At 31.2% G+C, this 15067-nt stretch overlaps 2 protein-coding genes across 2 annotated transcripts; both read left to right on the top strand.

The window, feature by feature from the left end:
• Window positions 1-499: 499 nt before the first annotated feature.
• Window positions 500-4801, top strand: LOC124942434. The gene is made up of 5 exons (XM_047482946.1): window positions 500-750; window positions 3338-3386; window positions 3465-3773; window positions 3839-3914; window positions 3983-4801. The coding sequence occupies exons 1-5, from the start codon at window positions 663-665 to the stop codon at window positions 4715-4717; spliced, it is 1257 nt and encodes a 418-aa protein (XP_047338902.1). The 5' UTR covers window positions 500-662; the 3' UTR covers window positions 4718-4801.
• Window positions 4802-5635: 834 nt separating this feature from the next.
• LOC124942655 lies at window positions 5636-9083 on the top strand. The gene is made up of 8 exons (XM_047483201.1): window positions 5636-5847; window positions 6408-6483; window positions 6562-7082; window positions 7146-7266; window positions 7388-7672; window positions 7753-7854; window positions 7951-8405; window positions 8830-9083. Exons 2-7 carry the CDS (start codon window positions 6421-6423, stop codon window positions 8398-8400), a joined length of 1542 nt encoding a protein of 513 aa, XP_047339157.1. The 5' UTR covers window positions 5636-5847; window positions 6408-6420; the 3' UTR covers window positions 8401-8405; window positions 8830-9083.
• Window positions 9084-15067: the final 5984 nt, after the last annotated feature.

Below are 15067 nucleotides of genomic sequence, written 5' to 3'. Positions count from 1 at the left end.
GTTTATGATTATGATTATTTATGTTTATTATGGTTATGATTGTTTATGTTTTTTAGTTAAATAAATTTTGAAATGTTTATACTTATGATTATTTATAACATTTGCATTTTTTTAGAAATATTCTACGTATAAATATTGCGAATAATATTGCAGATTAATAAAATTTGCATAAATCTAAGTTGATCGCCACATTACTTCAATATTTGCAATCATAGTTCAAATTGCTGTAATGTTTGCAATATCTAAATAATTAATTGTTGCACAACCTATTGCGTTCTATTGGGTTTTATGTTAAATATTTTTTAACTCTCGGGTAGAAATTCTTAATTTGTGTATACAATGATCTTTGCATTATTCTATTATCCTAGTTCAATTGGTGTAATTTTTGCAATATCAATATAAATCCCCTGTTTTTTTATTACAATAATCTTTGCATTATTCTATATCCTAGTTCAATTGCTGTAATTTTTGCAATATCAACATAAATCCCCTGTTTTTGAATACAATAGTGTTTGCATTATCCGATGTTTCTAGTTAAATAGCCCTAACATTTGCAATATCCATAATATTTATTATTTCAATCTACCACCAACTACCCATGTACTTGTCTAGTTTTTTTCTTTAATTACTTTATCTTCTACATTTTGTCTATAATCTCATACATGTATGATGTATTTCTCTTTCTTCTATCCATATTCTTAGATGATCTTCATCCTTTGATCAACAATATCAAGTTCATAATACACCAAGGTAAATATTATTTTATACTTTCTATTACATATAAGTAGATATTATTCTTATTTGTATCTACATCTCAATCCTTTATAACATTTTTATGGGATCTTCATCATTTAATTACCAACATGTAAGTCTTCAATAACTTTTGTATATATGATCTTCATCCTTTGATCAATAATATCAAGTTCATTCATATAGTTCATAATACACCAAGGTAAATTAATGTTATTTTATTCTTTATATTATATATAAGTAGACATGATTCTTATTTTCATATACATCTCAATCTTTTATAACATTTTTATGAAATTTTTATACTTTGATGAACAATATGTAAGTCTTCAATAACTTTTGTATATATGACAACATGTATATATTGCAGATTATATCTATAAATATAAAATGAGGTTTGATCGAATATGGATGTACAATAAAAAACCTGAATGCATGGAAGATTATTTGAAAGGTTTGGATGAGTTCATTTCATTTGCTACAACTCAACTAGGTTATATGGATGGTGAAAAAATAAGGTGTCCTTGTCGAAAATGTCGAATTCAAAAGTTCATAACGTCTGATATGTGCCATCAACATTTGATGAGGCATGGATTCATGGACAACTATTACACATGGGCTGCTAATGGGGAACCTCTTCAAAACTCACAAGTATACAACTATCAACGTACACGACCTTCGCTCGGTAACAATGAAAGATCAAATGCTTATGAGTCAATGATATATGACATGGCATCAAGTTCCCAACCAGATGTGGGAGATGAAGGTACTACCAATTTCACTACACCACATATTTTATCTGAAAGGTTCTGGAAAGCATTGAATGCAGCACATCAACCCATATGGCCTGGTCATGAAAGCGAGAGTAAACTATCAGCAACGGTAAAACAACTAAATATGAAATCTGAGAACAATTTGTCTGATCGTGCTGTAAATCAAAATCTGGACTACATTAGATCATTGTTACCCAAAAATAATTGTATGCCAGATAGTTTTTATAGCATGAAGAAATTGGTTGAAGATTTGGGTTTGCCCGTGATAAGAATCGATGTATGTAAAGATAATTGCATGCTTTATTGGGGTGAAGATATTGATAAACAATCATGCAGGTTTTGTAATCTTTCCCGATATAAAGAAGACGTTGTTAAACCGAAGCCCCATAAACAACTTTTTTACTTACCTCTTGCTCCCAGATTGCAGAGGTTATACGCATCAAATGTTACAGCCGCTCACATGACATGGCATGGTCGTCATGTTAACAAACCTGGGATGATGTGTCATCCTTCTGATGGAGAGGCTTGGAAGTGGTTTGATCATCATTATCCAATATTTGCACTTGAGCATCGAAATATTCGACTCGGCCTTTGTTCTGATGGATTCGCTCCTTTCGGCCAGTTTGGAAAAGTATATTCATGCTGGCCAGTAATTCTAACACCTTATAATCTTCCACCAGGCATGTGTATGAAGTCACCGTATATGTTCATTTCACTAATTATTCCCGGGCCGAAAAGTCCACAAAGAAATATTGATATTTTTCTTCAACCGTTGATAGAGGAGTTACAAATGTTGTGGAATGTCGGTGTTCCTACCTATGATGTCTCACGGGGTGAAACATTTAACATGAAAGCAATGTTGTTGTGGACTATTAGTGATTTTCCTGCTTACGGAATGTTGTCAGGCTGGAGCACTCATGGAATTGATGGTTGTCCAATATGTATGAAAAAATCAAAATCTTTTCGATTAAAATATGGGCGAAAGGCTTGTTATTTTGATTGTCATAGACAATTTTTGTCGCCGGAGCATCCTTATAGAAATGACACACAACATTTTACAAAAGACCGCGTGGAAACAACTCTTCACCCCCCTATAAAAGATGGCAATGAAATATGGTCGGAAATTTCACATTATAAGCTTGCAAGTGAAACTCCCCATGATTACCCTCATGGATTTGGCGATTATCACAAGTGGACTAAGAGAAGTATATTCTGGGAGCTTCCGTATTGGAAAAAACTTCTCATTCGACATAACTTGGATTTTATGCATATTGAAAAGAATGTGTTTGAAAATATTATAAACACGGTTATGAATGTGAAGGGTAAGACGAAGGATAATATTAATGCGAGGAAGGATATGTTTGTTGTGTGTAATCGTCCAGAGCTACATCTTGATCCTGATACAATGTCTCATAAGCCTAAGAAGGCTTCTTATACATTGACGAAGGCAGAAAATATCATAATTTGCAAATGGCTCAAGACTTTGAAATTCCCAGATGGTTATGCGTCCAATTTGTCAAGATGCGTTGATACAACCGAATCTAGGTTGATTGGATTCAAAAGTCATGATTGTCATGTGTTTTTGGAAAGGTTATTGCCAATTGCATTCAAACGATTATTACCTCAATTTGTTTGGGGAGTCTTGACTGATTTAAGTAATTTCATGCATGACCTTAATTGTTCAAGTCTGAGCTTAGACAAAGTGGATAACTTACAATCTCAAATTCCTATAATTTTATGCAACTTGGAGAAGATTTTCCCGCCTTCCTTTTTTGATTCAATGGAACATCTACTAATACACTTACCATATGAAGCCAAAATAGGAGGTCCTGTACAATACAGATGGATGTATCCCTTCGAGAGGTATGTACGTAATTATTTTGTATTACATTTCTTCAAAATAATTATATTTTGTATTATTTGTACTCTTTTTGTATTTAGGTTTTTGAAGAGTGTGAAGAATAAGGTGAAAAATAAAGCTAGGATTGAAGCATCCATATGCAATGCCTATATTCTTGAAGAAATATCAACATTTGCTTCATATTATTTTGAATCGAATGTAAATTGCAAACAAAGACAACCTCCGAGGAACACCGAAGGGTCAGTGAACATAAATGAACAACCAATTTCAATTTTCAATTACTTAGGACGTGGAAGTGGTGGTTCAAAGAGATTTCTAACTAGCAAAGAAACATTAGTGGCTCACACGTATGTCCTACTAAATTGTCCGGAGGTGGATTCATATTATAGGTAATCAACAAACATGAATATGGTAACTTATTTAACAATTGTTAACTTCGATTTTATTATTGTAGAACTTTTTGCACCATGAATGTTGGAGTCGATCTTGAAGAAATAGATTGTCAATTCTCATCATGGTTTCGGTCAAAGGTGATAATCTAAAAATTTTAATTAATAAATTTACATGTATCTAAAGATTATTATAATTCTATTTGAAGGTTTTACAAGATCAAAGGGGGGTTATTGATAAAGAACTATCTTATTTCATATCATTTGGTCCCAAGACTCCAACAACTAGATATTCAACATACTTCATTAATGGTTATGTGTGGAGGGCTGGTGATTACGGATCTAATAAATCAACCATGAATAGTGGTATTTGCGTTCATGCAAATGATTCTGATTATTATGGGCTTTTGGAGGAGATTATTGAATTAGAATATCCTGGTCCATGCTTACATGTAGTTCTATTCAAATGTTTATGGTTTGATCCTATTAGAGGTACTAGAGTTAATGACACATATAGACTGATTGAGGTGAACATGAATCGTACATATACTAAATACGATCCATTTGTTCTTGCTCAACAAGCTATACAAGTGTACTATTCGAACTATCCAACCCCAACGAATGATCGTAATTCATCATGGATGGCTGTTTGTAAAACAAAAGCAAGAGCAAAGATAGAGGACATATGGACAAATGAAGTGGTGTATCAAAATGAGTATCCTACCATAGAATTGTATATTCCCCTAAATATTCCCTTGTATGATGTCAATGATTTGAGTGATCCAAATGTTTTAAATGGTGAGTTAGATGGATTAGAGGAAACTGGATTACATGGAAGTGGTGCAGAGGGAAGTGAAGATCGAGAAAGTGATTCAGATATAAGTACAAATGGAGAAGTTGAAGATAGAGAAGACGAAGAACAATCAGGAGATGACATATTTTAATGTTGTTGTTTGAAAACTAATGTTGATGTACTTACATATTTTAATGTTGTTGTTTCAAAACTAATGCTTATGTACTTGCATATTTTAATGTTGTTGTTTAACATAATATGTATGGTATATTGAATATATGCTGGATTATTTGAATGTATGCTGGATTATTTGAATATCATTAGATCTGCAATATTCAGTGCAATATCTTTTTAGTTAGTACATTGCGAAGATTATTGCAATATAGCGGTCATTCTTGTTTAATGCGTAAATCGTTGCAGCACAAATTTGCTTAAATCTACCCGAGAGCAAAAAAATTAATTACTAAAAATGCCATTGGATTTGCAATATTCAATACAATATCTTTTCAGTTAGTACATTGCGAAGATTATTGCAATATAGCGGTCATTCTTGTTCAATGCGTAAATCGTTGCAGCGCAAATTTGCTTAAATCTACCCGAGAGCAAAAAAATAATTACTAAAAATGCCATTGAATATGCAATATTTAGTGCAATATCTTTTCAGTTAGTACATTGCGAAGATTATTGCAATATAGCGGTCATTCTTGTTTAATGCGTAAATCATTGCAGCACAAATTTGCTTAAATCTACCCGAGAGCAAAAAATTTAATTACTGAAAATGCCATTGGATCTGCAATATTCATTACAATATATTTTCAATTAATATATTGCATAAATAGTTGCCTATCCTTCAGTCCAAAATTATATTGCACTATTAATATTTATTGCATAAATAGTTGCAGTTTAATTAACTTGTAAAAATTTCATGTGCCCGCGTGAAAATTCATTTTGCGCCAAAAACCAAAGAAAAGAACTAGGGAACTGAAAAGTCATTCATTTCCCCCAAATATTTTCTCTCTCCCCTTTTCTTCCTAAACCCTACGAATCTTCCTAAGCCTTCTATCGTCCACCATTTCTAGCTCTGTTTTCAGTTTGATTTTTCTTCATCGTCTACAAAATCACGGAAGGATACATTTGAAATCGCAGACGATGAGGTGAATGTTTCCTCCATTGAAGTTACGAAGCCCTATTCAAACGCCGCAAAACTTGACTGATACTTCACAGCAACGGTGAAGCACGACTCAGTTCGGTTCCGATTGAAGTTCCTCGCCGCCATTCTAGGTATAAACATTCAAATAATCTTCTTTAGAACAGATTGCCTGAATCATTTGCCGTTCTAGGTATAAACACGACTCAGTTTAGTAGATTTTCTTTAGAACAAATTTTCATTTACCTGAATCATCTTCTTTAGAACAGATTGCCTGAATCGTCTTCTTTAAAATAGATTGCCTGAATCATTTGCCTGAATCATCTTCTTTAGAACAGGTTGCCTGAATCATTTGTCGTTCTAGGTATAAACACGACTCAGTTCAGTAGATTTTCTGTAGAACATATTTTCATTTGCCTGAATCATTTTCTTAATCACGTTTAAAGCTTTTATTTGTTCACATCTAACCATTGAGTATTACCTGAACATATTAGTTTTCGACTCAGTTCGGTTCCGATTTAAGTATATTTTTTCCTTAATTACCTGCTTTTTCCTTAATTACTTGCATTTTTCCTTATTTACCTGACTTCCTTAAATTGTATGTTTCCATTACTATGTTCTGTTTATAGTTTTAAAATTTTGATGCTTTAGTCTATACTTAGTGTTGATTTTATAATTCATATTTGTTGAACAGATTATCAACCAAAATGGGTAGACAAGCTAAAAGACGACAAGAATTAAGCGATAATGAAAATACTGAATCAGACCCGGTATGATTTTGTTATTTGTTACTTGATTAGTATAGTTATTTGTGTTGGTTTTATTCTACAATTTGTTATTGGTTTAAGGCTGAAGAAATGTATGAAATTGCGGATAAAAAAGCAAAAGTGGCTGCAAAGAAGAAAGCTCCAATAGCAAAACGTTCCAAAATGGTAATATCTCCAAAACAACACACACAACCATCTAGACAACCACCCAGACAACCCCAAGCCACAAAACCATCACCGGCCAAAAAACCTCCACCGGCCAAAAAACCACCACCGACCACAAAACCACCACTGGCCACAAAACCCTCAACAACTCAAAGCAAAAGAAATCTACCAAAGAAAAGGCCTAGTCCATCCAAAGAAGTTTCAACATCATTTCAACATGATTTGGAATTTGTCTCTTCTGAAGCTGTCCAGGTTGAAGCTAACGCAACAGAATTGGTCAATACACGTTCCTTTATCTTGGAAAATACCGAATCAACTCAACACCAATCTAATATAGAAAGGGAAGAAGAAGATGATGATGGCGATTCAATGGAAGAAGGAGACTTACAACATCTTAGCCAGTCAACAAAGACATACATTGAAATAGTTGGAGAGAAGTAAGTTGATAAATTCAAGTTATATATATAGGACTTTATTTCTAAATGTTTGCGTGGTTGCAGATTTTACCCGGATATCCTGAAAAACATACATCGAATCATCACAGGCTATTGGAGGGGGCCATACGTGAACTGGAATCAAGTTCCAGAAGATATTAAGATCATGTGGTGGGAACAATTCACAGTAAGTTTAATTATATTTACTATAATTAATTTTCAGTCATTTGAGTAGGATCCTACTAAAGAAGGGATGTCTATGTCTATACCTTGTACAACTTTGTTTAAATTTCTATGTTTGTTTGTAGGAGTCATTTGAGTGGGATCCTACTAAAGAGGAGGAAGTGAATAAACTATTCAAAAAGAAGGCTAGTGCAAAGATCAGAAATTTTATGACTAGGGCCAAAAAATCTTTGAAGAAGCCCTCACACATTACTTTAGAAGATTGGACTGAGATGAAGAAAAATTTTGTTGAACCTAAGTATTCACAGAAGTGCACGAAGATACAAGAAAATCGCAAGAAATACACAGAGGACGGTGGTGCAACATACTGTGGAGGTTCTATCCCGGCTATTGAGCACCAAAGAAGATTGGTAAGTCATTTATTTATTTTAGTTGTGTTTAGTTTGTTGAAACTAATATTACTAACACCAGAATTTATATTTTACAATAGACCGAGGAACTTGGAAGGCCCGCAACCATTTATGAGACATTTGAAAAGACATTTAAAAAGAAAGATGGAACATGGAGTGGAAAAAGGGCCGTAGATGTTGTGGTATGTCTTAAAAACTTCAACTACCTAATTTGTATGTCAATTTTAAATGTTGAGATTAATTTATATACACATCTCACCATATTTTTTTTTATGTAGAATTCTTTCACTCAACTAACTCAAACTCAGGAATCTATGGATATGAATGAGAAACAATCAGATATGGAGCTGTGGATGGAGGCAGCGGGGAAATCGAAGAGTGGTCGTGTATTTGGAATAGGATACATGGGTAGGAAACAACTATTTCAGAATGGTCAGTTCAATACACAACTAAGTTTGGAGGTAAATACCCTCAAAGAAACGGTAAGTACTTTACAAATGCAAAATTCAGAGAAAGATAAAGAGAATGCAATTCATAAAGAAGAATATACACAACAACAAGAGAGAATTAAACTGTTAGAATCTAGTCAAGTTGAATTGGTTCAGGACAAAGTTCATCTTCAAAATGAAGTAAAGTCTTTAAATGAAAAAATGGACGAATTCATTAAATTATGGAAAGCATCGGGTCAACAAACGAGCCAAAACATTACAACTCCGGAGGGATTATAAAGAAGGTTAGTGATTTCATTCTTGTATTTAGTTTATATGCTTCATTTATAAATGCAAGGTAAATGCTATTGAGTGGAGTTATAATCTGAATATATGAAGTATGTTGTATTATTAGTTTGATCATATATGCTAATAGGTAGTTATAATTAGATAAATAAATAGATAGTTGAGAAAAATAATATATACATTTAGTCAAATCATGTTTAATCCTGAATATTTTGAACATGTTTATTTATAAAATATCTAGGCTTTGAAGTTGTTTAGTTTGTATAATATAAAAAAATTGGATTCTTGTCTAATGCTATTGGAGAATGCACCATGGGTGGGATTGGCATCAAATGTTGTAAGAAAATTATTATATTTGATATATTCAATAAATGAATTAGATACAAAATCTAATTAGTTAATTATTTTGTTAAATGTACACAGGTTTGTCTATTGGAAGTATATTTGGCAATGGATGGGGTGACCAATGGATGGGGTGAACAATGGATGGGGTGAACAATGGATGGGGTCTAACATAATGGAAGTATATTTGGCATGATTTTTGTTGTTTTTGAACCTAATTAATACTTTTTCAATTTCTGGACATGGTTTATGATGTTTTTGAACTTAGAATTCCTTGGATTTTATTTGCAAATGTATTTTGCAAATTTGTAATGAATGATGCTTATTTTGGTTTTCATTTGAATGGTTTCAATTATATTAGTATTATTGGGTATTGAAATAATGCACAAATGGTTGCAAAGAATTTGCAAATTTAATTCAAATTTTAAAATTTTATTATTTCAAATATGGAAATCAAATATTTCAAATAATGCAAATAAAGTTGTATAAGTAATTGGTAATAATATTACAAAGTTATGAATAAAGATATTGCAGTCTTGGTTACTTGTGTCATTGCGAGAAGTATTGCAGATTAATTAATTAGTATATTGCAAAAGAAAATGCTATAATATATAGCTATATTGGGTATATGTATTGTAAATATTATTGGACTAAAATTAAATAATTTCCAATACTATTGCATTAAGTAATTTAGTTTTATATTGCAAAGTTTATTGTTTTATTTTCATTATATATTATTTATACAAGGTATTGCGAAAGCTATTGCAGTTACAAATTTATTTTGATATTGCGAAGTTTATTGTTCTATTTTCATTATAAATTCTTTATACTAATTATTGCGAAAGCTATTGCATTCTAAAATTTAAAAACGGTATTGCAGTTTATGTTGAATGTATTTTTATTATTTACAAATTATTCCTGTTGTAATTTTTATTGTAAAATAGCTTATTTATTAAAAAGAAATATATTGCAAAATATAATGCATGTTTATATTAACCATGGTTAGTTTTAGTTTCAAACTTAAGGGATATTTTGCATTAAATCGTTATTTAGTGCAAGTATTATTGTACAAACTATTGTAAAAATCATTGCAAGTTTGCAACAGTGTGATTTGCAATGTTTTTATGTAATTGCAAATTTAGTTGCGAAATATTCAGTTAATGCAAAACAAAATGCTAAATCCTGTTTTTAATGCAAAAGTAGTTGCCGAGACTCTGTTGCAAATCAACTGTTTTTTTGTAGTGTCCTCCATGTTTAGTGAGATATAAAGTCACGTAAGAAAATATGAGTCATCGAAAGACACATTTGGTTCTGTTACGATTAAACAGACCATGCCTACTAACTATTCTAGCGATGTATTGAATGAAATGCTTGCATGAGTTAGTTCGTTTAAGAAGGTCTAATGATGCTCAATAGAATACATAAGCAACTCCCAAATGGATAAGTTTTCACTAGTGTGAGCACTAAGAATCTACACAAGAGGTGGATATCCCCGAGGCTTCCATGAGGTCCTGGGTTCGAGCCCGTCAGGCGGCAAGTTCTGCGTCTGGTTAAATGGTTAAGTATGTTTGCGGGCTATGTACTTAACCTGCGGGGATTAGTCGCACTCCATAGGAGCAGCGAAACCCAGCGTTCTCAAAAAAAAAAAAATCTACACACCCAATTTATAAAATTAAAATAATTATTTTAATTTATTTTAAAATAAATAAAATCAAAATAACTAATCCCAATGCCAATATATATAATTATACAATTAATTAGATTAATTATTGTAATAATTAATACCTAATTAATTAAGGAAAATGGCCAAAACAAAAAAAAAAAATATTTGAAATAAATGTTGTACTCATTTTATCTTAAAATAATTTTAGATAAAATTAAGGGATTAAAATAAATAATTTAAAGATGAAAGGAGGTACCCATTTTATCCCTAAAAATTATTTATTTAACCCAAAAATATACAAAAAAAAAAAAAATTGGAAAATATTTTTCATATTTATTTTAACATTTTGTTTATTTTAAAAGATTAAAATTAAAACTAAAATGGTGAAAGAAAAATCAATTTTAAACAAACCCTTAAGGTTTAAAATAAAAATAAAATCGAAATCGGGTGTAGCTGAAACCCTAGAAGAAAGCTACAGCTAGGGGTGAGTATTTGGTGGATTAATCCGAAATCCAATCCAATCCGAATCATAAATACTGTTTCGGATTGGATTGAGATCGGATCGGATTGAGTTCGGATTGAATTAAATAAGATTGGATTAGGAATAACCAAACTATCCAAACTATCTAAATAAAAATATATTTTTCAATTTATTTTTCTCTAAATTAAATTTCATCTTAATATAATATATATTTTACTTATCATCACTTTGACAACAATATTTTTTTTATTTTTTTTTTCAGATTCAAATTTAATAATAATAATAAATTCGAAACTTAAAAAAAAAAAAAAATTGTTGACTAATTTCAAGTTGATATATCTAAATATTTTTTAGTTTGGATTATCCAAACCATTTTCAATCCAATCCGTATCCGATCCGTATTAATTAGTAAAATGGTTTGGATTATGGATTGGATAAATTTAGTTTGAATTTAATACGGATTGGGCAAAACGGATTGGTTTTACCCATTTGCTCACCCCTAGCTACAACTTATATCACATTTGTTGGATGAACGTTGGATTATCATCCAACGCCCTGGACGCGCCCGTGTAGCCTATTGTAACTGAAGAAACGCGCACCCGCACCTCACCATACTAGCTAACGCCCGTTAGCTGAAACGCTAACGGAGCGCCCGATCGCCAACGAAACTCGACGGAGCGCTGATGGAACGCTTTGCTTTCGTCAATAGCGCCCAAAACGACGTTGTTTTGTCCTCCATCGTCTTCTTCATCGCGATCGCCAGAAAGATAAGAAATAAGACCCATGTTTGATTTCTTAAAGATTAAATTCAGACGATAGTTTACCAAATCGGCTAATTCAAAAGGTGAAATGATCACCTTACCACGGTGATCATTTCCCCTATAAATCTAGGCATCATTCATGCCTATTCTAGAAAATTGATCCAAGAATAGCCAAAACATCATTAATGACTTTTGACTGATTCGATCCTTTTGAGACATCAACCGACTCACGAAGGCTATAAATTGTCTCCCTCAACACCTCCGAAGCAAGGAGATGCGATTTCAAGCCTCAATCGATTGAAATCAAAAATCTACCATTGAAGTTCAAAGCTTTGTATTTTTCAAAAATTATGTGTAAGGCTCTAAAGCTCGGATCGAGGCATCCCAAAGACTTCCCTAAGGTCTAAGGAGTGTTCTCCAATACTTAATAAGTTTCCAATCATCATTTAATTCATATTTCTAGTTTGAAATTGAAATTTTTATATTTAAGTTTTCAAAAGTTTGTATACTGTCTGATAGTTGAATTTCGGGATTGGAAATCGATCATAGGATCATTTCTAAGCATTTTGTTTAGGTTAGAATCAATCAATCAACCTTAAACACAAAAATCCAAATTTGAATTTTAAAAATCCATAAATCGGTTATAATGTTCTTGGACTAATCCTCAAGAAGAGCTGCACAAAAAACTTCCCAACATGCTTCTATGATGTTGGGTAACTATTTAGATAATATTTGATCCATCCCGATCATGTTTGAAAAAAAAATAACTTTTTTTAAATAATTAAAAATTTTGAGTTCTTAAATTAGTCTAAACGAACAACCAATGTTCATGTTTTGGTATCAATCAAGTATATGAAGTTTAACAAAGCTATTGGCAATCTCCTTTTACATCGAAACATCATTAAAACTTTAAGCCCGATTTTTAGTCATAAATTATTTTGAACATATTGATCATCATCTAGGTCGAACGATACCTTGGGATGATAATTTTAATGTTCATGTGAGCTTTGTGAAGCTACCCAAGCCCTTGGAAGAAAGGATCCAAGACTCAATTAAAATTTTGAAACCTACAATTTTGATGTTCTTGAGGACCAAGAGGTTCGGTTAGGAACGATCGTTCGACTGAAATATTTTTTGACTAGGACCGAGCGTTCAATCAATTTTTTTTTATCTAGGATCGAGGGGTTTCTAACATAGGACTGAGGCCTCTTAGGCCTCGAACGATAAAACAAACCCAAGACCTAGGATATCGGTCCTAAGGCCTATTTTCTTCCTCTTTTAAAATTCCCTAATTATTTTTGTAATTTTGAGCCCCAAACTATTTTTTAAATATCCCAAAAAATTAGAAAGTGATTTCAAATTTTTTTGGGATATTTCCACATAAAATATTTTGATAAAGGCTTGTTAATACTTATGTTTAAATCCTAGTGCCTCTAAAACTGATGTTCTTGAGCTAATTTCCACTCTATTCAATGTCAACAGCAACATGTACCAACATTTAAATAATTATTTTTATATTTTTTTAAAAACACACAAACATATGCATGTATAGGACCGGAAGAATAATCGGTTAAAATAAAACGTTATACAACCGATATTTCAAAAACAAATGTATAAGTTGGGACCGTTTTCAAAACGGGTACAGAGGATGCAGCGTGAAAATTTTTCACGAGTATCACCAAACTACGAACTAAAAAAACTCTAGCTAATACGTTTATATATATATATATATATATATATATATATATATATATATATATATATATATGCTATTTTTATTAATTTTCAAAAATCAATTGACAACTATATTTTAAATAAATAATCTTTTAAGTTAATTATTTTTAAATAATTTAAACCACGAATTTCTAAAAACATTAAATTGTAATTTGATTATCGCAAATTCCCAAATTATTTATATTTGAATAAAAATTAATTATTTTTAATTAATTTTAAAAGTAGTTAGAAATTATTTAAAATTTTTTAAAATAATGTTATATTTTAAAAAAATTTCTGACACACAAACCGTTGTTGAAATTCTCGAATCTCGAGCTTGTCACGAAACCAAACAATTTTTTTAGTATTAGAATTAGTCTTTTTAATTGTGTAAGTATGTCATATCCAATATTCTGTGGGTGGGAGCCTCAATTTCTTTTCTTTTACCCTATCGATTTCGGTCTGCCTCCCAAGAGATGTCGTCATCATTAATTCAGTTTGATAATTTATTCCCTTACGTGTGGTATTAAATCACGTTCCTTTATATATTTTTGGACTTTCTTCACTCATGCGTTTGAGAATCCGGAAAATCAACGATTTTGAAACAAGCAATAATTTAACTATGTTTTGTAAAATTATAACTTTTTTATTCATCCTTGAGCTTTATGATCGTCTTTTATATCAGACTTTTGTTTTAAACTGATTTTGATGATGTAGAGTTATAGAGTTATAATCTCGTTAATAATGCAAATGTGTACCAGACTATAAAAAATATTTATACAAATGATTAAGATTAATTTTAGGCCCTTTTGAAACTTTAAGTTCATTTAATTCTATAACAACGGTTAAATACTTTATACATTTCTTTATGACAAATATTGTACGATGGATCCAAATAATTAGCTCAAAATGGAAACAAGTCTTCAAAATATGATCATGTATCTATTGAGAATAAGGTCTGATCGTTAAATTTGCAATGTATCTACATTCTTCTCAAATCTCAATGAATTATAAATCTGGATATTGAGAATAGGATATGATTGTGGAAGATACTGTAATACAAGTCAGCTTTAGCTTTCTACTTGATACATTTAGTTATGTATTCCCTTTATGCAAATGTGTATAAATCCTAAAAGGGATGGTCCAAATGAGATGGTCCATATGAACAAATACCAAACAAGAGCAATCGTTGATTCAAAACTCTACCTAGTACTGATCACTATCCTTATTTTATATTATTAATTAGAGACATTTATGTAGTTAATGGCGGGAGAATTGATAGAAGCCAAAAAGAGGATTATAACTCTTGTCTTTAAATAAACATAAAATATATAAGATAAAAATGTTACAAATAAATCAAATAGGATTATAAGAAAATTTACTAATAAAACTTTTTTCTCAATTGCTAACACAAAATTGAATTTTCTTTAAAATTTATCAATCTTTATGTCTCTGCATCCAAACACTCTCCACATGCAATCACACATTTCTCTACTTTATCCACATCTGCAAATCAAAGCATACAAAAAGAAGATTAATATCAATTATTTATTTGATCAAACGTTAAATAAATTTACAATAAACTAGTCAATAATAATAAACATAATTAAGAATTTATGCAACTCTACCGCCATAAATAGTAATCAATAATATATAAGTTACCGTACCTTCGATGAACTGAACGCATTTATCGACAGAACA

The sequence above is a fragment of the Impatiens glandulifera genome, chromosome 6 (genome assembly GCF_907164915.1).
Source record: "Impatiens glandulifera chromosome 6, dImpGla2.1, whole genome shotgun sequence".
NCBI lineage: Eukaryota > Viridiplantae > Streptophyta > Magnoliopsida > Ericales > Balsaminaceae > Impatiens > Impatiens glandulifera.
Note: the sequence above shows the minus strand (reverse complement) of the source record. Positions and strands in the feature narration are given on the sequence as shown.